At 37.0% G+C, this 26,010-nt stretch overlaps 1 protein-coding gene across 1 annotated transcript in view; it reads left to right on the top strand.

Annotated features, from left to right (window-relative positions):
• The window catches only part of LOC127633237 (actin-binding LIM protein 2-like), an 81,241-nt gene that overhangs the window by 27,791 nt on the left and 27,440 nt on the right, over positions 1–26,010 (top strand). Inside the window, exons 3-11 of the mRNA XM_052112174.1 lie at positions 4,831–5,014; positions 11,334–11,446; positions 11,664–11,790; positions 12,495–12,588; positions 17,051–17,138; positions 18,853–18,911; positions 21,256–21,333; positions 22,884–23,027; positions 24,120–24,237. Coding sequence (XP_051968134.1) covers positions 4,831–5,014; positions 11,334–11,446; positions 11,664–11,790; positions 12,495–12,588; positions 17,051–17,138; positions 18,853–18,911; positions 21,256–21,333; positions 22,884–23,027; positions 24,120–24,237 — 1,005 coding nt within the window. The remainder of the gene's footprint in view (positions 1–4,830; positions 5,015–11,333; positions 11,447–11,663; positions 11,791–12,494; positions 12,589–17,050; positions 17,139–18,852; positions 18,912–21,255; positions 21,334–22,883; positions 23,028–24,119; positions 24,238–26,010) is intronic.

Below are 26,010 nucleotides of genomic sequence, written 5' to 3'. Positions count from 1 at the left end.
CAGGAAATGTAAAAACTGATGCACTAGGTTCACCAAACGGAATGACAAAAATATAAACATTTTTATTTTATTTTCCTGAATACTTCCACTGTCTGCCATTGGTTGGTCAAAAAGATAACCAGCCCCCCACCCCCCGGCTCAACAACTTGGCCATGAAAACAAAAACACCTTGGGGCCCTTGAAGATGATTGGCCCCGGGGCCTTTTACCAATATTTGCCATTTTCTTTTAACAACAACCAACAACCTTGCGCTGGACATGTGCTGCCATCTTAACTTGTAGGTTCTGTCTGTGAGTGTTTGTGTTTTTAGGAGAAAGAAAAAAATTGGGACTGAAGTCAGGCATTGTCACACAATAAAACCGGATATTCATAACATAGTTAGCCTTCCATATCACTAAAACCAGCAATCAATCTAGAGCAGCCTTGGAAAATATGTCTGCCATTTCCTGAGCAACATTCCAATGTTATTGTTTGGGTTTTGATTACGACCTGAACGAATGTGTTGTGTGTTAGTGCGTGGTTCATTTTAGTGTGCTAAAACAAGATTTTGTACACATCGTACATGTAGGCTACTGTATATCCATCTGGGTGTGGGCAGGGGAGATTCTATGATTTCAATCTTAATAGGGGGCTCAACCCCCAATGACAGTATTAGATGTGCACATTATATGTATTTTACTCTTTAGCATAGATAGTGTTTTGTTTTTGTGTTTACATCATTCAAGATGTTAATACCTTCACTATAGTACTTTTTTTTACATTACATATGTTAGCCAGCAGGTGGAGGCTAAAGACCCTTTTTGTGTGCAATATGAGCCTGTTTGGTGACGTGAAGTGAATCCACGTCAGCTAGTGTTTACATAAAACAGCTCTTCGTGATCACTTGTATTACTACTACTAAAGCTAGGAAATAGCTTTAAACAGCTTTAAACGAACAACTTCAGCATTACGGCTCATCACAGTTGAGAGACACAATAGACTGATTAATTACACAATGGGTGCTGTTTATAATGGCGGAGGACATTGCGGTTTCTATAGTGATCGACTCTTGTGTACCGGCTACTGTGAAATAGGGAGAAATACCCCTGTTTGGACGCACTTTTTCCACTGAGAAAGCTGATTAGAAAGCTGACAGCATCTCTACTTTGGAGTGGCAACAGGTGATCGCACAAGCTCCGTCTGTCTCTCTTTCTATCTCTCTCTCTCTCTCACTCACACACACACACGTACACATACATCCTTGTTAATCAAATAACTTGTTCAAAACAGCACAAGCCGTGATACTATTTCTGAAGTGACATTTTTGAATTACTAACGAAGTCTTGGACGCATCATTTGGTTTGAACAGCAACGGCAGATTCTGATCCGCCTCAAGAAAGTAGTTCCATGCACAAATGCGTTTTTATGACCTTACTCAGTTTTTCCAATTTTTTTTACATTTACCTGTTCATTGAACTGTTGAATATAAGCAATATCACACTCGCAATTCAGCTATATGGCCTTAAATCAGCACTGCTGTGATTACCTACGATTACCTACGGCCGAATCACAGCAGTGCCAATGTTGGGCCATATCACACTCTTGCTCGTGTGATATTGCTTATATTTATATATATATATATATATATATATATATACAGAGTTGGGAGGGTTACTTTAATTTGTAACGTATTTTGCTAGATTACTGAAGGTCAATAATGTTTTCTAAATCCTTTGGATTACTTCTTCAGCAGTGGTAGATTTTGCCCTACTATCAAAGGTTTTACTAGAAAAAATAAAACTATGATTCAACATGAATTTTTTTGATAAACAAATGTGATCGAGCCTGGTAACATGTGCTTGCAAAATGGCTAGAAATAGTATTTTAGCTTAGTGTAAAGCTGACAATTTACACAAGGTTTATTTCTATTTCTTGTGCCCCAAAATTACTTCTCTGTCTGCTCGTATGAATGTAACACATCATAAAAAATGTTTCACCGCTGTTCAAATGCACTTTGGATTGCATCATTTATATGTATAAATGTTTTCCATATGAAAGGACTAAATATTAAATGAAACAAATGACAATAAAATGCAAAGTAATCTCTCCAGTAATCAAAATACTTTTTGAATGTAACTATATTCTAATTACCAATCATTTAAACTCTAAATGTAGTGGAATACAGTTACTTATATTTTGTAATTTAAATATGTATTCCTGTTACATGTATTTCGTTACTCCCTAAACCTGTATATATTAGCCACAATCATTCTGAGACACTATTCTTCTCACCACAATTGTACAGAGCAGTTGTCTGAGTTACTATAGTCTTTGTCAGTTCGATCAAGTCTGGCCATTCTCTGTTGACCTCTCTCATCAACAAGGCATTTCCGTCCACAGAACTGCTGCTCACTGGATGTTTTTTGTTTTTGGTTCCATTTGGAGTAAATTCTAGAGACTGTATTGTGTGAAAATCCCAGAAGAGCAGCAGTTACAGAAATACTCAAACCAGCCCGTCTGGCACCAACAATCATGCCACGGTCCAAATAACTGAGATCAAGGGGTGGCTGTGGCTTAGTTGGTAGAGTGGGTCGGCCACTATTCGCAGGGTTGGTGGTTCAAATACCGGCCCACACGACTCCACATGCCGAAGTGTCCTTGTGCAAGACACTGAACCCCAAGTTGCTCCCAATGGCAGGCTAGCACCTGTGTGTGAATGGTTGAATGAGTCAGTGTAAAGCGCTTTGAATACCTGATGGTTGATGTGAACATTAACTAAGGGTCTTGACTCGTATCTGCATGATTTTATGCACTGCTGCCACAAGATTGGCTGTTTGGCTGTCATCACATGGATGATTGTTGGTGCCAGATGGGGTGGTTACTGTATACTATATATATATATATATATATATATATAAACATATACAATTTATAGAAATATACCGTATACTATATATATAAAGATTAGTTAGCATTTGTTCACTTTCAATAGCAAAACATTTTTCACTTTCGTTAAGTAACCATTTTTGTAAATAACAATTTTAATTACTTTGGATTGGCCTCATTAAAAATGGATGGAAGTTTTTGCCCAATTAATTTTTTTTTTTTTACCAAATTTTCCTAAACAACAGAGAAGCTGTGCATACAAACAGTTCTTTCATACTTTCAGAAATCAGCATTTATGCATTTATTACATTATTTTATGAATATATATATGTGAAGTCAAAGAATAATCTTTAATATTCTAGGTGGGCCTGGGTCTAATTTGGGTCACCCTTGGCTACACCACTGGACTCAACAGAGAAAAATATTGCTCTGGGATTGCTTTTTTGGAGACTTAGTGGAGTTCTTCATCTCTGTGTCTCCTAAAATTTCTTAGGAAAATAAATATGGACAAAAATAAGACAATTATTAACGTAAAATATAAGTATAGAGCTATAAAATTAGGCTATGTATTATAAATGTGGTTAGAATAGCCCAGGTGATGTGGTCTTGAGCAATACTTCATACTAACATGACTCAGACTTTTGATTGCCAACTTTGGTGTCTTGGCAAATCTATAAGCACAGTTTGAGACATTGTTAAAATATTTTCTGAAACTCTGAAGCAGACGCATGAGAGCTTCAATACTAGGATATTTTTCTCAGGAGAAAAATCAAAGAAATTTAAAATCACTTTAAATAACTGCTGAAATGTCATGGCTGTCTGGAGAACCAACTGAGATATTATAAAAAATACATAGTATAAAGTGATATACTGTATATAGTGTAAAGATTTTATAGTGTTATTATATTATATTGATGTCAATTTTGATTTGTATTTCCAATGGGCTCCTTGACAGCAGTTTCCCTATACACAGTTCCCTTTCTAATGTATTGACAATGTCCCCCTGTAATGAAAAAGTTAACTAAATTACATTAGGTCATTACAGGACAAATGTATTTACATGTTAGTCATTGTATTTGCTTGTTAGTAGTTATAGCAGACAAAAACAAGAACTTTATAAAGAAGGAGTTCCTAGATTTATTTGGTGTAATTTTCAGAGCATTATATCTCAGCTCATAATAGAAAGACAAAAGTATGGGAGAAAAATAAATTCTCCCATACTCCCATAAATTCTCCCAAATTCCACTGTTATCATTTACCTCAGAGGAGGTGGAAAATTGATTGGTCCTGACAATGATGTCATCTGAGCATTTTTAAATGTGTGTGTTATGTTCTTGATATGTTTCCTGTTTTAGTGGAAAAAGGACTGGGAGAAAAGGAAAGAGAGAGAGGAGAAATGGAAACGGTAAAATTAGGCAAAGGTTGCGTTTCAGTGTGTTTTGTCCAGTCCACTCATGCACCTGCCCAGTCTCCATCCTCTGGATGATGTCATGGTGTGCTGATACTTATCAGGACATACACAACAATTACCCTGTACACATAACCTAAAGGAAACACACACACCGAAACACATGATTTGGCTAAATGTGCGCTGCTGGCAATCATTATGGATTTTATTAAACAATGGGCTTTTAAGATGTTCCAGCTTAAAGGAATAGGTCATCCAAAAGTTCTGTTATCATTTATTCACCCTCATGTATTCACCCTCATATCAAAAGACATAAAACTTTCTTTGTCAGAAAAATAGATTTTTGAAGAATGTACTTATCAGTCTTTTCCATGTTATTACAATGAATGGAGACTTGAGCTTTCAAGCTCAAAAAAATTGTGCAAAAGCATTATAAAAGTATCATAAAAGTGTTTTATGCAACCTTTGCTCTATAATTCAAGTCTTCTGAAGATGATACAATCATTTTGTAACTTTGTATCTATTGTAACTGTCTCTCTCTTGTCTCTGACTCTTAGTTTGTGGATGTGACTTGGCTCGGGGAGGCTTTTTTGTGCGACAGGGCGAGTATATCTGCACTCTGGATTATCAGCGCCTCTATGGCACCTGCTGCTTCAGTTGTGAAGAGTTCATTGAAGGAGAAGTTGTGTCCGCCCTGGGCAAGACATACCACCCTCGCTGCTTTGTCTGTGCCATCTGCAAGTAAGACACACATAATTTACAAACACACGAACACACATTCACCATCAGTGCTTTTAACAGTTTTAGCCAGTGGCTATTTGTCAGGGCCAGCAAAGCCTTCTCTGTTGGCATAACTTGCCTAATAAATCAATATTATTTTCATCTCATTGACCCTTTTGCCTATGTATTTACAATCGCTTTCCACTCCTAAATAATCTACAAACGAATAGCAAAAAACAAAAAGTTTATCCAATCAGAATTTATTCCTCAATGCGTACAAGCAAAGTTTGTTTCACAAAAAGCTGTTTCACAAATCACATGCCCGAAGCAGCGCGTGAGTCTGAGCTCCACCCAGTCAGGCCTTCAGAATTTCCACAGAATCCCTCAACAGTGCAACTGAATGAGCAACTAAAGTCAGATTGTCAGATTCATCAGCCAATCAGATTGATTTATTTGTTCTTGCTGGGTGTGGTCTTTAGGATATGTCCCAGTCCAGGCCTTCTAGCTGGCCTTGAGTGACGCAATCACGCTTTAAGCGATGTAAAATTATGGTTGTGTATTCATGAAAGCTCATATAGCCTCCTTCCATCATGTTATGTTTCTGCGACTGAATGTGTGTGTGTGAGCAGGGGCATAGGAGTCATTTTAAATGTGAGGGGGGGTTCACAGTTGTTTGTAGGTGGCTCTTACAGTGCAGTATTAATATATTACAGTATATATTAATATATATAAGTATGATATAAGTATTATATTAATATATAAGTATTATATACTTGTAGTATTTGTAGTATTTTAAAGATTCAAATATTGCAAATGAATTGCAAAATTAGCTGCAAAAATAAAGGGCATCTTGTGGAGCACTTGCTTCTGTTTCACACATGACAATAAAAGACTGAGCACAAGCTGGTCCTGAATAAATTATTTAATCAATTACAATAATGACTCTGTGCATGTGCGTTGTGGGATTTAAGTGTATCCAAGTGGCTGAAGTGTTTTGACTAAATTCACCAAAATTCGCTCAGATCCATTTATTGATTCAGTGACCATTTCTGGTGATGACAGAAGGTGATGACAAATGAGTGTCTTGTGTGAAATTAGTTAGTTACTGAATCAATGATCAAAAGTAATTTGAATCCTTTAAAATGTGTGTGTACAGACCTACAAAGAGACATTAAGGTTTTAAGCATTATAAGAACAACGCAAATCTATGATTTCCCTACAGTTTGTGAGATGCTGAGCTTGACTTTTATCAAAAGACAACAATAATAGTGTCACGTTCACTGTTGTCTTTTGTTTTGTGCTGTCATTTTGAAGTTTAGTTTAGTTCCTGTTTCCTGTTTGGTCTTTGTAGTCCTCTGTAGTTTCTTTTTATGATTGGTGTTCCCCTGATTGCTTCTCCTTCCCTGATTGCTTCCCCCAGGTGTCCCTCATTCCCTTGTTTGTTCCTCTTGTATTTAACCCTGGTTCTTCCTTCAGTCCTTGTCGATCGTTGTTTGATCAATGTTGATGTTTTGCGCCATTGCCTGTCTTCCCGTTTGTTCATCCAGTTCTGTGTACCCTCGATGTTTTCCTGATTTAGTTTTGTTTTCCCCATGTGGAGCTTTTCATTTGTTCCTGTTTGTTTTGTGTTAACTTTAATGTTCAATAAAACCGGATCTGGATCCGCACCTCTCGTCTGTCTTGTCCTGCTCCCACACCAAGCGTTACAAATAGTCTTATAATAATTATTATGAGTTTCAATAACATCCATACGATTTCATGTATAAAAAAGCGTGTCTACATATCTATTCACTTCAGTAAAATCAAGTGCACACCAACATAGAGGTAAAAAACATGAGCTAATATTAAAAATAGCATTACATATTTAACACAAATCTAGTAATCTGCTTAAATTGGCAAAAAGAACCGATCAAACTATTACCTAACTGACAATGTAAAAAGCATAACTTAATGAAGACTCATACGTCGATATAAATGCCACTTAAAATTCGTGCTTAAAAGACGGATTGTCCGATTGTCCGGATTTTTTTTTTTTTTTTTTACAGTGTACTTCACGTAATGCTGCCAATAACATACAATATGCCAATAAATAACTCTCATTTGTGTGTTCCTCATCACTAGATTATTAATTTAGATCAATATAAATGCAAATAAAAAACAAGGATAAATTAGCATTGCTGAAAGCAACTTTGTAGAAATGAACAGAGCTGCGTTGATTAGACTCTCTGACTGACGGACTATTATGTAAGGGTTGTTTCGGCTCATGAAACTCACCTGTGATTGGCTGGACGGTCACTGAATCAGCCCAGAGTAATAAAATGCAAGGAATTCTGAAACATACTGTATACAAATCCACCATTTGGACTTGGTGTCTGTTTAACTTGAAAAAGTGTGGGGGACCAAATCACCAAATCACATTAAAGAGTGCAGTTGCAAGTGTTTTAAAGAGTCCTCCACATCTCCCACGGCTGCTACGCCTTTTGGAGAATAAATTGTATTTATTTGTGAAATATGGTGTAGGCTCATATGAAACCATTTTTTTTATATATGTACAGGACAACTACTTTTCAATTTCTCTCAAATGGCCTCTATTTGTTTGTTGATTTTGGCAAAAATCTGGCTCCATAAAAGTGCCGCTTGACACTGGCATTGAGCGAAGCCTTGAGGCCTCAACTCACATGAAATCCACTTTACAATGATACAAAAGGCATTATTGAAACTCCAAATTATTATTATTAGGCTTTTATTTGATTTTATGATAAAAGTCATGCCCATCAATTTAAATACTGTAAGAAAACGACAGAGTAGATCTGCTTTGTTCTTATACTGCTTAAACATTCTACAGAAGTCAGTTGATTTTATTTGCACATTTTAATAAAGGAGAAGGTAAGGACATTATTGATACTCATTATTAGCCTATTATTGTTGTCTTTTTGGGTGACACTTCATGCTCAGCAGTTCACAAACTGAACAGAATTTATAGATCTGCTTTGTTCTGAAATTGTTTAAATACTATAATGTCTCTTGGGAGATTTCGGTGAACATCACAAAATGATTCAATGAATCGCATACTCATTGCACATAAGACACTCATTTGTCACCACCTAGTGGCATCTCCAGAAGTGGTCACTAACTAATCAACTAATCAATTAATGAAAATGAACACATTTGTGAAACCACAAATTGTCAAGCCACAACAAAGTGCCCTTACTTTTGCAGCTAATTCTGCACAAATGTGCTGATCATTTTCTATAATTGAAACATTGAAATAGCTTAAGTTGGCACTTTTGCCTTATTCTTTCAAATAATATAACCCCGGAAAATATGTCTGTGGATCAGTGATTGTCTCACCTTTTTCGATCCTCATGAGTTTGCATCCCTGTGAGTTATAAAATGTAGACAACAATGACAGTCGGATCACTACTTTTTAAAGCGTGGTGATTCTGCCTTAATACCTCAGGATGTAAATTAATTTTCAATAATTCAACAATTGGAGTCAGCTTATACCACAGGTACCACATGTAGTATGTGGAAAACACAGAGTCTAGTCATAAAAATGGCATTAGGAATAAAACGCAGAATGTCATGGAATATGACATATAGGGTTGTGCCGATGGACGATATCATCCTCCATCGTGATGGCTGACCAACATCACGATGTAGAGCCACCATCGTGATGCCACGCCCCCTTTTGCGAGTCTTGCTAGTGTGACTCACTAATCCTAGTCTCTTCTATAGTTAACCTAAAAACTTTGCAGGGATTGCTCTGTAAATTAAATTGAGAATATAACTAATGCATATATGCTATTTTAAATACTGTAGTATATGCCAGAGGCGTGGCGTGTAGTCTGTGAAAATACCGTGTCAGGCAGGCTGCACAAATATTGATCTTGACATTGTTAGCTTCTTGTCTTTTTTTTACATGTCTTACACTGTACATTTAGATTAAAATATTTTATGTTGTAGGCTACAAGAAAATAGCCTTTATTAATTAATTATTAGTAGTTGTAGTGTCTCAGAAAATCTTGCTCATTGTCACATAGCTCTTGTATACACTGAAGCGGCAGTTTAAGATAAACCCAGACCAGCGAGCGTCAAATAACTTTTGTCTGGTTAGTACTTTTAAAGAAAAATTTCCTTGGCCATAAATCCATAATGTCAAATCAAATGAAAGAAACAAGGTGAATATGAATAACACACATTTATTAAAACATAGAAGAACAACAAATGAAGCGGGAACAACACTCAGACCGAAACTTCGGCATTAACATTTCACTTATAATTAGCAGCGCAAATAACTTCAGCACAGGCTACAAAATAAATTATGTTATTGAAATATTGTAAAGTGGTCATATGAACTACACAAATGAGCGTTTAAAAAATAATATGCAAAATCGAATAGCTCCATAGCGGATGGCGAAAAATGCGTAAAGAAGTCTAATATCTTTCACCATAGACCATGTTTAAATTTCGATGTTTCTGGCCAGAAATACCAACATATTCACTTTATCTGGTTTTAATAAGCTGCGGATTGGAGTAACTACACTACCCGCTGGGCTGAAGACCCGCTCTGATGGAGTACTGGTAGCATATGCACAGATATTTCCGTGCTAATCTTGCCATGAACGGAAACTGATTGACAGTTTTACTGTCAACATCGTCAACTGCCAATTCAGGGGACATCGCCCAACCCTAATGACATATTTGGATGGAAAATAATGTTTGAATGTACAATTCCTATTGTGATAATTCAAATTAAAAGGTCTCTGATTTAATTGAATAAATAAATAATTTGCAAGTGATGCACGCTTCAAAATGAATATGTAGAGCCGGCTTCTCATACACTGAAAACACCTCATCATGATCAGAATTCGTGCTCTTGTGTGAGATGACAGAGACAGAGAGCACTCTGAAGTGTGCAGCACATACAGACAAGATTACACTTGTTGGGTGCATAAAATGTCCTGGAAATGTCCTGGAAATTTGTGCCTTGAAAAGAGTTGGAACCTGCTCCCAGGCCACTTATTTCCAGAGTGGTGCAGGATGTCCCTTAGTATCTGAATGTATTCTGTGTGTGTGTGTGTGTGTGTGTGTGTGTGTGTGTGTGTGTGTGTGTGTGTGTGTGTGTGTGTGTGTGTGTGTGTGTGTGTGTGTGTGTGTGTGTGTGTGTGTGCGTGTGTGCATGTGACATGGATTAGGATGAGTGCTTTCTACATTTCCATAGCAATGCCCATGTTTCTCTGGACTCAGTGTACCCAGTTTTGTCCCTATGGTGCAACGGGATCTTAAATCACCTCTTAAATATCTAATTTGTCTTACCTTTTCCAGTTAGTAATTATTATTGCTGCTACTATTATACCTAGAGTGGTAGGCTCAAGCTGGTGGTAGGCATAATAGGAGGTCTGAAATGTAGCTCTTGCTCTTAAAGTATGAACTTCTTTATAAAAAGAATTGTCTGAAACTAGCCTTTAGATTTGAGTTGCTTAAACCTCAGAGTTGGCTGATCTTAGCTGGTTTAATCTGGTCTCCCAGCCTTACCTGCTGAAAACTGATCAAAACCCCTATAAACCAACCAACAAACAAGCTTTACCAGACTGGGAGACCAGCTATGACCAGCCAACCAGCATAGGCTTTTATTTTTTCAGCAGGAACACCATGACTGAATTAATTTCATACTAACGATAATACATACAAAAAAAAGCCAAAATAGCATCAACAACAATTGTGTGATAGTGTCTAGAATGAATATATGTGATTACATTTGTTATAGGAATGCTGCCTTTATGTTGTTTCAAACCTGTATTACTTTCTTTCTACTGTAGAACACAAAATGAGATGTTTCATGGAATATTCATGCTACACTTTCTCATATAAAGAAAACAAATGGGGACTAATGCTGTTGAACTCCAAAGATGATCAATAGACAATACAAACAATTTTTGTAGGACGAATGCATCCATCCTCATTCATCTTTATTGTAAAAAAAAAAAAGAGTATCACACATTCTGCTGAGTTATCCTGTTATGTTCTGTAGAATTCAGAAAGTCATATGCATTTGAATGAACAACATAAGGGTGAGTAAATGACAGAATTTTAATTTTGGGGTGAACTCTGCTTTTAAGAGTGCATCTGTCTTTCTTAAGCTCAGTATGGTTTAAAAAATACAAAATAAAGCAGTACAGTGATTCAATCGAAGTTTGTAATACAGTTTTTACAGTGTTTGGCAAAAACAAAAAAGTGGATTGTGTAACTAATTAAAGTTCATTCACAATTGAAAGTGACTTTCTAACCTTGGTGATGGGGTAATGATGAGTGACCACTGTGTGTTTGTTTCTGGCAGACAGCCGTTTCCAGCTGGGGACCGTGTGACGTTTAATGGAAAGGAGTGCATTTGTGAGAAATGCACTCAGCCAGTACCATTCAACAGCATGGCACCCCCACAGGCTGTACACAGTGAGCACTCTGTTTTTCTGCAGTCATCTCTTCCATTCTATTTTATACACTCATTCTCATTCCTACGTTTCTACAATGACAGCTCTATACATTAAGATTCTCTACCATATTACTAATACCACACTACACTTTTGTCTCCCACTCTCTCTCTCTCTCTCTCTCTCTCTCTCTCTCTCTCTCTCTCTCTCTCTCTCTCTCTCTCTCTCTCTCTATGCAGATTGCTGTGGCTGTGGAAAGGAGTTTAAAAATGAGCAATCTCTGGTGGCATTGGACAAGCACTGGCACCTTGGCTGCTTCAAATGCAAAGTGTGCAACAAAGTGCTCAATGCAGAGTATATCAGCAAGTTAGTTCCGTTCTTAATATCTGTGTGCAAACGTGTGGAATGATAAGAATGGAAATCTTATTTTGAACGGTTCCAATTTTCAAAAAATACACAAACCGAATGATTTGAATGATGTTTGGGTCTGTTTACGGCTCTCACACGTCTGCATTCTTCTACTGAAGTGGGCAGAACACTAAAATAACATCATGTGCCTCTACTAAATCTATAGTGCCACAGCAAACACACAATAACAAACCTACAGCATGATAACTGTGGTCTGTTATGCTGACAAATTATGCGTTTAATGAGTTTTGTCTGTTTTTATTTTTAATGAATCAAACAAGAAAACTCACAAATCAATGTAAATCTCATGTTATCGGTCAACAATGTTAATTCACTTGCATCCTCAAAAGTACTAGAAGTATAGCTCATAGAATTCTTAAGGAACCAAAAGTGGAATCAGAATCAGAATAGTTAAACTCCTTATGATTCCCATCCCTAGTGTTGATGGATGCTTGGTTGTGTGTTTCATCAATCTTCATAGTAGGATTATATCATGATCTACAAGTCTGCTGAACCATCTGTAATGACTCAACTCCATTGGTACTAATATGAAAGAACAGTGTGGATGATCCCGGGGCAAACAGAGATTTGTCACCATCTTTCCATCTTAGAGTTTATGTATATTTAATAACATTGTATTTGTGTATCTTGCTGTCTTGCAGGGATGGCATCCCCTATTGTGAAGTAGATTACCATGCTATGTATGGCATCCAGTGTGAGACCTGCAAGAAATACATCACTGGAAAAGTACTTGAGGTTTGAACAAAATCTTTACTACTATTCAGTTGTCCTTAAATGGTTTCATTTAAATGGATGGACAAATGGATGGATTAATTGTGAGACCCAAGAGTGACCCAATTTACATTCTTAATGTACTGGTGTTAATACATTTTTTAAATATCTTTCATCGATTATTTATCTATCTATTGTAAACTAATGTTAACTAAAATCCAAATTGCATTTAGGCATTGTTTGAGCAAACTTGCATTCAGGTCTGTCCTCAATTTTGGCCATGTCCCGTCCTGCATGTTTTTCTCATTGAATACGTTTCACTCATAAATATATCACATAAGGGAATTAAAATGGGTTGTGAATGTCGTTTCATGTTGACTTTAATGTCGGTACCTCCAAGATTTGGCTTTGTATTATCGTATCTAAGACTCGTATTCCCAGTTGAGGATTTGAGGCTGGTACTCTTTAATCCCAATTGGCATGTTGGAGGGGGCAGAAGCTGAGTGGGCACTTACAAAGAGAATCTCAGACAGCCAGTTTACAACCACACTGAATGAAGTGTTATTACCGTAATTTCCGGACTATAAGCCGCAACTTTTTCCCACGCTTTGAACCTCGCGGCTTATACAATGACGCTGCAAATATATGGATTTTTCTCGCTTTCAAATTTTATAAAAAAAAATAAATAAAAAAAAAAAACATTCTGTGACGTGCTCAGTTTTTTGGCGGCGTGAAGCTTTCATTAGACCAATGAAATTGCCGAACGGGTTAAGGTCAAAACAACTTTTTTTGTTTACTGTTTAGATTAAATCGAAGGCTCAAACTTCCCATCATTCTGATTACGGTAGTCATTTTGTCACCCTCACCATGGCAAAGACATGGAGAAACGCATATGATGCTGCTTTCAAGTTGAAGGCGATTGATCTGGCTGCTGCACGGGAGCTTGGTCTTAATGAGTCGATGATAAGACGCTGGAAACAGCAGCGTGAGGAATTGACTCAGTGCAAAAAGACAACTAAATCTGAGGCTATTCAATTCCGACACCGAAGGAGATGACTTCAGTGGTTTCAGTGCACAGGACGAGGAAGATAGTGACCAATGACTTGGTAGGCTACTGTTTACTGCAAATGTTTTATTACAAGCCGTGTGTGGCAGCGGGGGCGTGGTCAAGCGCCCGTCCGGAGAGAAAAGCTGTAAGGGCGCTTACACCTGCGCTAAATTATGTCTAACACCGGTGTCTAATTTCAAGTGCCCTGCTTCACGTGTCCTTCTTGGGAAAACTGTCACACGGGCACCAGTGTGACAGTTTTCAGCAGGGCACTTGACGTTCCAGGTAAGGCTTTTAATGGCCACAGCAATGTTTACAATCAATTTTATAAAGTTTCTCAATTCTTCTATGCGCCAACACTAGACTGACGTGTGTCACTCTCTCAGCTCTGTGGCTGCTGCCTTTTATGCCGCTCTCCCCATGCTTACTGAAATTAGACACCGGTGTTAGACATAATTTAGCTCTGGTGCAAGCGCCCTTACCGCTTTTCTCTCCCGGACGGGCGCTTGACCCGGCCCCCGCTGCCACACCGTGTTTCGTTAAAGCCTGAGTAAAGTTCATTTGTTTCAATGTACCGGTAGGCACCTGCGGCTTATAGACAGGTGCGGCTTATTTATGTTCAAAATAATATTTTATTTAAAAATCTGTGGGTGCGGCTTATATTCAGGTGCGCTCAATAGTCCGGAAATTACGGTACAGTTGAACAATTTAACTCTTTATATTGTGTCTCCCCCTCAATTTTTTGCTTTGTTTACTCATTCTTTTGCTCAGATGCAAACTTTTTATCATAATACTGTAGCTTGTCCATATTTGTCATACACAGTGGTTCTTTGTGTTTGCTCACTCTTATTTTATTTCAAATTATAGTGATATTGCTAGTATAACAGCAAGTGATATATGCCTGTAGTATCAGTCACATATGCTGTACCTAAAGATCTAAAGCTCTGTGTACCATAAATCCCTTAAAGTATGTGTATCTGTGTATGTGTGTTTATGCCAACTGTTTGTCAGTTGCGCACTGTTGCTATAGTGACTCTGTCCCATTGGCGCTGCCGTGTGCTCTTGGTAACCCCAAATTAGAATGAGTCACCATGTGGCATCATAGTGTAGGAAGTGCCATAGTGTTTCTGTCTTTTGGCTAACACACACCTGCATTAAAGACCCGGGGGTATGACAATCAGGAATTAAATTACAGTTAGTCATTCCAAGATATTTGAGCAGATCTAAAATGAAGTGATGCTGAACAGTATCTTAGAAAATTCTTTTGCCCTCAGCAATATTTGTATCACAAATTGAAGACTTGTTGATACAGGCATCCTGATGTAAGCAAGAAAACTTCCTACCTTGGCAGAATAATGATACTTCACAAGCCTAGACAGCTTGGGAAGTATTGGGGTAAATGGGTATTAAGGAGTAATAGTTTAGTTTTTTATTAAAGCAGGCCATGAATTTTAGTGATTTTACCATGAGATAAAAGGTTTTGCACGGTGCCTAAAACACACTTGCATATGGCAAAATCATTATAGCATGCACTCGATTGGCTTATTGTTTTAATAAAACAGTGGTAACAGCAGTATGAAAACCAATGATCAATAGACAGATATTGATTAAACATTAAACAATCGTTGTACAACAGCTTCAAATGTGACTCATCCAGTCAGATTTTAGAGTCAGAACAATTTGTTTAATTATATGTATTTTAATGGGTTTTTATAGTGTCAGTTCTATTCATCTGTTGTAGAATCTTACATGCTAGATGAAAGGAGTTGGAGAAAGTGTAGCTCTTGTGTCCAATGCACTCTGAAGCACTGATTTGCAATCATATCTGAACCTGAAATGTCACAACATTTAGAGTGGAAGGACTATAACTTTGTTCAAAGCAAACAGCTATTAAAAGGGAGGAGCTTTGGATAGTTGGGGCTGCATGGATATTCCATAGCAAGTGATTTCATGATGCACATGAAATTAAGTCAACAGCTGTGTTGAACAGTAAAAGGGTTGTGACACAGTGTGCAAAACATTTCCGAAAGTAAAATAGTTGAGCCCTTCAAGACAATGAATGTTGATGAAATACAGCTGACATTAATCTGTGGATTAATCTTCAGAAATCATTAAATTGAGAAAAATATGAGGATTAAAGAGAGCATGAGGTACAGAGTGACCATTGTCTGTATCCTTTGGTGTTGATGGAGAATGTAAGACCATACCTTCATTTCTGATATCTGTCTTGTGTCTCTGAGTGAATCTCACAAAGAAATGTCACAAAGAAATGAAGTATTGTTCATCCCAAAATCAAAAGAAAAAACATATCTTGGCTTTATTTACATTTTGCATAAAGGAAATGAAGCCTATAGATAGGAGCATTAAGACTTACAAATAAACTTTAGAAATGTAATTTAATATTATATTATAAAAAACTTTTGGAGTGCTGTGCTTAAAGGAATAGTTCACCCAAAATTGAAAATGCTCTCATCATTTATTCACCCTCATGCCATCCCAGATGTGTCTGACTTTTTTTCTTCTGCTGAACACAATCGAATATTTTTTTTGTAATTTTTCAGCTCTTTAGGTCTATACAGGGAGTAGAATTTATGACCAATAAAATGACTTAAATATTGATCTGTTTCTCACCCATATATCTGTTTCTATCATATATTGTCTGAACACATGAAATTAACCACTGGAGTCGTATGGATTACGTTTATGCTTCCATTATGTTGACTTTGGAGTTTAAAAATATTGACAGCCATTAACCTGCATTGAGAAGACCTACAGAGCTTAAATACTCTTCTAAAAATCTTAATTTGTGTTCTGCAGAAGATAGAAAGTCATACATATCTGGGATGGCATGATGGTGAGTAAATCATGAGAGAATTTTTTATTTTTGGGAGAGCTATCATTTTAACTTTCAGTAAAATAATGTTACAATGCTTAAACTCTTGAAAGTCATAAACATTGACTTAGTTGTCTCTAAACAATATAAATATGTATTTGTTTCTTATGAATTTGGGTGAAATATGACCCAAACATTTCTGAAAGTTTTCGTGATTTCACCCTCAAGCCCACTCAAACAATACACAAAGCCATTATGATTTCAGATTAAATCGACATGGCCATCATCACTTCTCAGTAGAAGTAAAGTATGGTAGTACTGCCTCACCAGTGCCTCTGTCTGTGGTCCCTCTACTGTTCAAACAGAGCTAATGCAGATTATGTCCCATAGACTTTTGTAGGGAATAAATCATTTATTTATTTACATTATCGGGAGGCATGCTAAGACAAATTTTTATTGGTCATAAAGTTACCGTCCCTTATAGTCACTTGGGTGATAAGGAACCTATCTATAACACACAGACGTAGAGTGACATTTTGTGTTTACTGACTGATGTGTGCCCACTAGTAACTGCTTTGTAATCAGAGCTGTGTTTATCTTTGCAGGCAGGAGAAAAACACTATCATCCCACATGCGCCAGATGTGCACGTTGTGACCAGATGTTTGGGGAAGGGGAGGAGATGTACCTGCAGGGTAAGTTAAATTTAATAAAATCTACATGATGGTAAATGATCTGTACTTATATAGCACTTTTTTAACCTAATCGGTTTTCAAGCGCCTTACACTTTGTCCCATTCTCCCATTCACACATACACTCACACACCAATGATGGCAGAGCTGTCATGCAAGGCGATAGCCTGCCATGGCACTGGGGTTCAGTGTCTTGCCCAAGGACACTTTGGCATGTGGGCCAGGAATCGAACCACCAACCCTGCGATTAGTGGCCAACCCGCTCTACCACCTGAGCCACAGCCACCCCATGAAGAAAAAGAGATTGATTAATTCAATAGTTTAGTTACACTGCTTTTCTAAGCATGGATCACACCGTTTAGGTGTTTAGGTGAGCAGTTGATAGTGTCTTTTTCAGTCAAATGTATTTATATAAAATTGTTTAGTTGTGTGGAGTGCGGTCAAATCTACAGATATAAAAATATTATCATCGCAGTTGTTACAGAAATGTTGTCAGCGCGTATGAATATCTCAGGCAACAAAAGCAATCGATTATGAAAACTGAACCGAAAAGTTTGCTTTTATTCACTATTCTTGAAGTGTCAAACAATCGTGTCTCATCGGTTCCAGGTCTGTTGGGCTTGGAAAAAAATGATAACGTGAAACTGAACCTGCAAGTATCCTGATTATATTTGGTTTTATATACAGCTTTGAGTTATTCCTCTCAATCACGAACAGCACCAACTCAGTTTGTTCTTGTTTTGCCAATGATTATCTGCACAAAAATCTGGCTCCTGCACTGGACATTGTGTGCAATTTCACAATTTTTGCAGGACTAATTTTTCCCTCACTGAATAGGATAATACTTTATAGAGAAAATGGAAGAATAGACATTTTATCTCTTTTTTTCTACAAAAAGAAAATTACATTTAAAGGCATTCTCAAGTGAACATGTAATTTCTATAAGGCCATTGATTTCGTATGTGGGTTGATATTGTAAGAGGGCTTTAGCAGATCTAAATGTTTCTCCTCAGTTGTAATAATTTGTAAACAATAGCCCTAAAATATTAAAATTATATTTAGTTTTTTCAATGTAAAGTTTATTAAAAAGTATTTGTTCATTAAGAGTATAAGTCATGTTTGTTCTTTAGCCAGATCTTATGAAGGAATTAAAAAATGTATTTTGGAGTAACATGTTAATTGCGATGAAAGTATTAGCTAAGATAAATAAGGATTTTTTTTTTGTAGTTTAATAATTGAGTAATGGACAATTGTAATGAGTTAACCTGCTCACTTCAGTCACATGCAAGTCCTGAATATGTACTATTGTGTAAACAATTTATTGACTAAAAATGCGTTAGAACACGTTCATCTCGAAGACGAGTTCATTCAGAATCAGCTACATTACATATAGCAGGTCAGCTGACTCGATTTACTTCTCATACATTCCCGTAGCGTCAGTGCATTTCCCTGTTGAAGCCGAGCGTCCATTGACTTCAATGGGGCTGCTCTGAACAGTTTTTTCAGTGCTCCGAAAATAGACGGTCATTGGATAAATGCTGTGATTATGTCCCGCCCACGGACGCTCAGAAATATTTTAATATTTCAATTTAAAATTGAAATATTAGCTAATTTAAATGAACTAAATAGAACATGCAGGAAAATGTGAGATACACTGTTTTAAACTGAGGTATTATTTAAATGTATTTTGAGTTATTTTCATATTTCTCTTTCACAGGTTCTACCATTTGGCATCCTCCTTGTAGACATGCAGCACGTATAGAGGAAAAGAGTAAGGTAAAAATATAAAAATAGAATAGATTGTGAGCATAGTGCTACAGAGACTTCTCGGAAGCACAGATCTTTTTCAAGCCCAAAGTCTATGAAGAATTTGTCATTTTCATAACAATTTGAATCAGTGACAGCCCATAAGAATGACAGTCAGCACAGCAGTAGAATTTAAAGGGGACCTATTATGCAAAATTCACTTTTAAATGGTGTTTGTACATAAATGTGAGTCAGCAGTGTGTGTCCACAACCAAACCACAATGTTAAAAGTCCACCCACTCCTCTTTCTTATATTTCTTTAAATCAAAAACAGATTGTTTTCGAATTTTCGTTTCTGCTCTAAAGTGACATCACGTTAGAGCAGGCCTCGCCAGTGACTGGTGACAGACTCCACCCTATTATCATAGATCCTGCTCTGAGTGATCTACACACAGTCTGACATTATTTTCCGAGCTGGAGCAGATACAGTGAGAAGAATAATGTCTCAGCTTCGTAAGCATCATAAGTGTTCTGTTGTTGGCTGTAAAAGTGAACATAAAAGTCTTCATGTACTCCCGGCATCAGAGTCACTGAAGACGCAGTGGACAAGTTTTGTTTTTGAAGTAAATGTGCCGCAAAACTTTCAAAAATATGTGTATGTTTGTGCAAATCATTTTACACCAGACGGCTTTGTGAATGAGTTTCAATATAAAGCAGGATTTTCTAAAAATGTTATTCTCAAGTATGGATCAGTACCAATTGTTCATGTTCCAGCTTTATATCCTCAAGATGTATGTATCGCACTTTATATTATGTGAATGTTTGCAAATCGCCTTTCTGAATGTGCTAGTTAGCTGATTCCACGGCTAAATTTACCACTGTCTCTGATTGTATTCACAGAGACCAGAGCTATGAAGTTATTTTGAATTTTTAACCCAAATACGCTTACTGTCAGTTACCATTGTCTCTTATTGTATTCACGGAGACCAGATATACTTATATACATATATATATATATATATATATATTCATATACAGTATATATTCATACATTATGGCTGAACTCTAGTATTTACACTGTCAGTAATATTGGTTCTGATTTATTGTTGCTGTAATATCCGAAGCACGAGCTGTAAAGGTACAGCCTGATTTCGGAAATAGGTCGGGAGCAGCAGCTCATTTGCGTTTAAAGAGTCAAGTCAAGTCAAGTGGTTTATTGTCACACTCGAAATCAGCATGTTTTTGATTCCACCCAAAAAGAGGCATTTTTAACATGGTATAATACATGATCCATGGGCTATTTTGAGCTGAAACTTCACAGACACATTCTGGGGGACCCTGAGACTTCTATTACATCTTGTAAAAAGGGGCATAATTGGTCTCCTTTAATAATAGCTTATCCTAATTTACAAAGGCATTTTGAATTGACACATCGCATGACTGGTTTAGATGCCTGACATGCTCTGAAATATATAATGAAAAAAACATTAACTCTTCAAATGCCAACCTTAAATGTAGGTAATATGAAGTCTGTGGTAGCCGTTCACTGTAATAACCCTTTCCATGCAGAAACAGGTGCGGATTCAGCTCAGTGATCTCCATTCAAATGTACCTGAGCAGGTTTGTGTTATGCGGCCCCTCCCCGTTGCATGGACTTACCTCCAGACCTGCTTTCAGCTTTAATACAATGCTCACTTAGGTCCAAACTGGGCCTGCCAGACCACTGCCAGGCTACCGGCACACCCACCAAATCCTGATTAAAGTAATCAGGAGTCAAAGAATACGTTTTTAACATCATGTGTACAGATGCTGTGAACTGATTATGACTAGTCCACAGGTTTAAAGAAACACTGATTAGCCATGAATGCATTACTAATGAATTGGCCAATCTTTTATAATATTGGAAGAAGACTGCCGCGACTCTAGACTCTCTGATGTTTTGTCTGCTTGGTGTTTGTTGGTATTTTTGAAATAATTTGTTTTTTCTTTATGACATGTAATTTATATATACTTGTTAACACATAACAAGTAATCCATCCTTTGTCCTACAACAAGCAGTTTTGGCAAAACACTGATATAAGCATTTTTTCTGTTAGCAAATTTTAATCTTCTTTTCTGATTTATCCTTCATTACAAAATTGAAGACTTATTAATGAACAATTGTTGCATCCAAACAGCCACACTTAAATTGTTCTATATTCACTCATAGCTGGGCCCATAAATGATATTCACTTGATACAGGGGAACAAATTAAATTGAATTCAAGTGGGGGACAAAATGCACTAGAAATGTACAATGTTTTTCTTTTATTTTGTTGTAGTCTTATGGTTTAGTGTCTTTTTATTTGTTTTCATCACTTTGTCTTTGTTCCCAGGTAACCAGAACCTCCTCTGAAAGCATCACCTCTGCTCCTGCGTCCAATGCATCAGGCTCCCCTAGCAGAGTTATCTATGTAAGTGCAAATCTTAAAAAATATTCCAAACAGTAAAGCAGTGGTTCTCAAACTTTTAGTCTCCAAGTTTGTGTCCCCCCCCAACTAACTAAAACAATATTCACAGGCCGTCCTGTCCCTCAGAAAGAAGCGCTCAGCTACTCATTTTGAGTTTAGTTTGAGTAAGTTAGATTAAATTACAATCTTGATTTCTTTGCTGTTTTTAATACATTTATTTTAAATAATTTGAAGACATCTTGAAGCCCTCTTGGATGTTTGATGAGGCCCCCATTGGGAACTGCAGCTTTAAAGCAGTGGCTCTCAACAGGTTTTACTTCAGGACACTCAATTTAAATTAGACATCAAGTGGCAACCCAATAAAAGTGTTTATCATACAAAACTAAACAAAAAAATATTTTAAAATCTAATATTTGAAATGGATTAATATTACCTTGAACTTATCATGCAAAATGATTATGACATTGATCACTGAATTCTTTTTGACAATGAAAATTTTTCGTTTTATGTATTTATAGTTTAAGTGCTTGGTTTTAAAATTGTTTATTGAATTTCATTGGTTTTGTGCTCTCCACAGGCTTTTATTCATCGTACAAACCATTGTTGTCAGCATAAACCTTGCTTGCCCTTGTTGCAAGTGAACTCGTATTTTTGAAGTTCAGTTATAAAACTCTACACGGCGCAAGCTGATAGGTTCTTTGAACTTGTTATCTGTTAGCAAATCAGCTCATTCACACATAATGCATTAAGCCAATCAGCTTGCATGGTGTAAGTCTAACATTGAAATTGCTCAGTTTTGCAGATAAACTTGTTTCACTGCAGCGTGCTGTGAGAGTTTTTCCCTGAGACACTCCTCCACCCCAGCTGCACTGGTCTAGATCTGCTACATGGGTACTCTCTGTATGTCTGCAGTAGAATTTCCATCATGCTCAATGCGCAATGTCTTGTTTGTCTAGTTGTGCAGCAGCAGCATGTCCACATGCTCAACACAATACTGTATGTCTGTGTATGTTCTAGCAGTAGCAAGTCTCTTGCAGCATAGCAGATCTAGTCCTCCAAGACCAAATTCTAACAACCTGACATTCCCATATTAACTTGCTTAGTCATTCTGATACTGACTGAAATGCAGTTTTGTTCATGGTTTTTAGAGATGTCATTTTTTGCATAATTTGGCTAGTTACTAAGTGAGTGATGCATTTGTGGCAAAATGCTGTAGCGACTGGATGCATGGCCTTTGATTTTAATACAAAAAAAAAGTTTCTCTTCCCTTTTTAATGTTGATAAACCTATTTGATTTGCTATTCTAAGTATATACAATTATGTGGTTAGCAATGCAAATAATAAAATGCAAATGTATTTTTGCCCACAACAGACCTGCAATCCATTTTGGGTCGCTACCCACCAGCTGAGAACCACTGCTTTATAATACATCTTATTACAACTTTAATTTTTTTAATTTGCCACCAGTGGGCAGCAAAACATGTGCATGGAAAATGCTTTTATTTCATAATGGTCCTTTCTGATGTCTGCCTGTTTGACCCCTTTATCAAAAGGCAAAACTGGGTGATGAACATCTGGACTACAAGGATCTGGCTGCTCTTCCTAAAATCAAAGCGATCTACAACATTGAGAGGCCTGATATGCTCTCATATTCCCCCTATGTGAGCTACCCTTTGGAGGACAGAACTTTTGGAGAGGTATAAACACCTTCACACACACACACACACACACACACACACACACACACACATGTTGTGTTTCCATGTTTTATGGGGACTTTCCATAGACATAATGGTTTTTATACTGTACAAACTTTATATTCTATCCCCTAAACCTAACCCTACCCCTAAACCTAACCCTCACAGAAAACTTTCTGCATTTTTAAATTTTCAAAAAACATAATTTAGTATGATTTATAAGCTGTTTTCCTCATGGGGACCGACAAAATGTCCCCACAAGGTCAAACATTTCGGGTTTTACTATCCTTATGGGGACATTTGGTCCCCACAAAGTGATAAATACACGCTCACACACACACACACACACACACACACACACACTCACAAATTGGAGTAACTTACTTATGTCCACAATTTGACGTTTCTTTTTTACAGTTCTTACTTTTTACAGGTGACTCTAAAGAAAAAGTAAAAAAAAAAATGAAAAAGATTTCAAAATACACCAGTTTGAGCATGTTTGTACTTACTGTATGTTACTACATCTTTGTCATTTTCAATTCTAAGCATATTTTAACTCTCATCATCACATCTAGTATTACTCCAACAAGGCTTGGCTAAAAAGCACATTTTTACTAACTCATTGAAGATTACAGTATAGTTTCAGCAATGCAGATCAACTGTGGGAGAAAGTCTCCACTCTTTTCATTAACATGTCCAGACCATCTTACTCATTTGATTTCTTTGTTTACAGTCACCCCTGCAACTCATTCCTACTCCAACTTACAGCAGATCTGACATGAAGAACCTGGCCCTGTTGTGTCACTGTTTCCTCATATTCTTTCAATTTTGTGATCGGTTGTTTTGGTTTGGTGACATGAACAGCATTGTTTTGTATGTTTTTAATCATCTTTAGTTTGTTTGAAAGCTTTGTTGCATGATCACTCAATGATCAGTCTATTAGCAGTTAAGAGAAAGAAGACTGAGACTGTGTTTCTTTTCCAGGCTGATAGTCACCTCCTGTGTGCACTACTGATCACCATTTAACTTTATTTATTGGCTAATGTTTATTGCTTGCAATCTTAGACTGAAATGATGCCTCTTTTTCTGTAGGGAGATGGAGAAAAGTCACCCCGCCAGTGGAGGCCCTCCAGCCCCAGCTCCAACAGCTCTTTAGGGGGTTATGGCCGCTATACCCCTTCCCGCTCACCACAAACCTACAGCAGACCAGGTATCCCTCCACTTACACGTTGATTCTCACATGGTTACTCAGTTAGAAACACAAACATTCTTAACTTTCAGAGTAACTGTGTAATTATGTCTAAGTCTTTTCAGTGAACTGGGTGGATTTTTAAAAATGTTATTGCTTTGTCATGTATACCAGTGGTTCTCATTGGTTCTGTAGAGTTGCATGGAAAAATCAATGCTAAATGCAAATAATACAATACAGCTAACAATATAGTCATACACAGGTAGGATAGCCCAATTAATAGGCTTATTAATGTTTAAAAAGGAGAAAACCTTTCAAATTTTGTTGATGTTAAAGGCTGGAAATTCTACAGTAACTGTACAGTATTTTGGTGCAAACGTATGTCTCTGAAAAATATATTAACCTAAAAAAATTACTTTATGTGCTAATATCTAAAATATAAAAGTACTGTAACTCAAACATAATATTGTTTTCAGCATAGTTGCTAATCTCATATTGCTTCCATTCTTCCCTGACTGGATGGGATCTCTTGCTCAGAGCAATACCTGGGTGTCAAATATATCACCCATCCAGACTATTCCAACACGTTGATTGTACCAACTTCAGGTAGGAATAGCTCCCATGGCATTGCCAGACAGTCCTCCCCACTACCTTTGTACAGCAGCAGTGGTCGAAACACTCCACAGGCAGGGATCAGTGGTGTGGCCCTGCCTCTCAACCCTACCACCCTGGCCATGCTCCAACAGCACAACTACATCCCTTACTTCAGAGGTAGCACTGCTCTGCCTGCAGGCTTTTGCTCAGTATCAATCCAACACATGATGCACTTGTGTGAACTTTAATGCAGTGCACTGAAATTTGTGCCTGGAATGTTTGATTGGTAAAAGATTGACTATTTCATTGACTTCCCCTGACAGCATGAAGAATTTTGAAAATGAGTTTTAAACAACTAATGTCACAGCTGCTTGAGGTTCCTGCTGTCGCAGGGTCCTAAATTAACTTTTTTCCACACCTGGCAATAGCTGGTGAATTGAGAAAATGTACTGCCTTTGAAACTGTATTTTGTATATTTTTTGTCCCTATAACAAGAGAATGTATTAGCCATTTTTCCTTTGTATATTTACAACAAACAGCACAGGTCATTGTGACACTCACAGCATAAATACTCTCATCTACATCTATTTTATTATTATTAATAAGGAATTTTCCACATATTTGTTGCCACATAGAGTTCTGGAGAAAAATATAGCTTTAGGCATCCTATATAAACTTCTGCTTAAATTTTCTTCTACAGTTAAAGTGGTCAGAAAATGCACAAGATTCAATTCAACCAAGTAATGTTGCAGTTCATTTTCATAGTGTTATTTATGGATCCTGTGCTGTTGGTATTGGATTGCAACGTGTGAACCACATATCTAGACATAGTTTTAAAAATGTTGAGCTGCTTAGGGGTTTGTGTGCACTCTAGAAATGAAGGACTAGATAAGTAAACTATAAGAGGAAATTTGGGTCTCCCTTACAATTTGCAAAGACTGCAAAGATTGTTTGAATAGGTGCAAGTGATGAAACATGTGTGCATGGGATGGTAGGAATGACAAAGTATACTGCTTTAGTGCAATCAGGGCTAATATAGTCTCAAAACACAATGCACTGATTACCTTGAGACTGCTGTGTGTCTCTTCATATGCTTGAAAGCAAGTGTGAAACCAAAATGTGACATTACAGGATGAATTGCAAAAATACAACTTCTTCCATCATTTATTAACCCTCATGTCATTCCATACCTGAATGACT

This window comes from Xyrauchen texanus, chromosome 40 (assembly GCF_025860055.1).
Source record: "Xyrauchen texanus isolate HMW12.3.18 chromosome 40, RBS_HiC_50CHRs, whole genome shotgun sequence".
Taxonomy (NCBI): Eukaryota; Metazoa; Chordata; class Actinopteri; order Cypriniformes; family Catostomidae; genus Xyrauchen; species Xyrauchen texanus.
The sequence above is the reverse complement of the archived record's forward strand: the minus strand, read 5'-3'. Positions and strand labels throughout refer to the sequence as shown.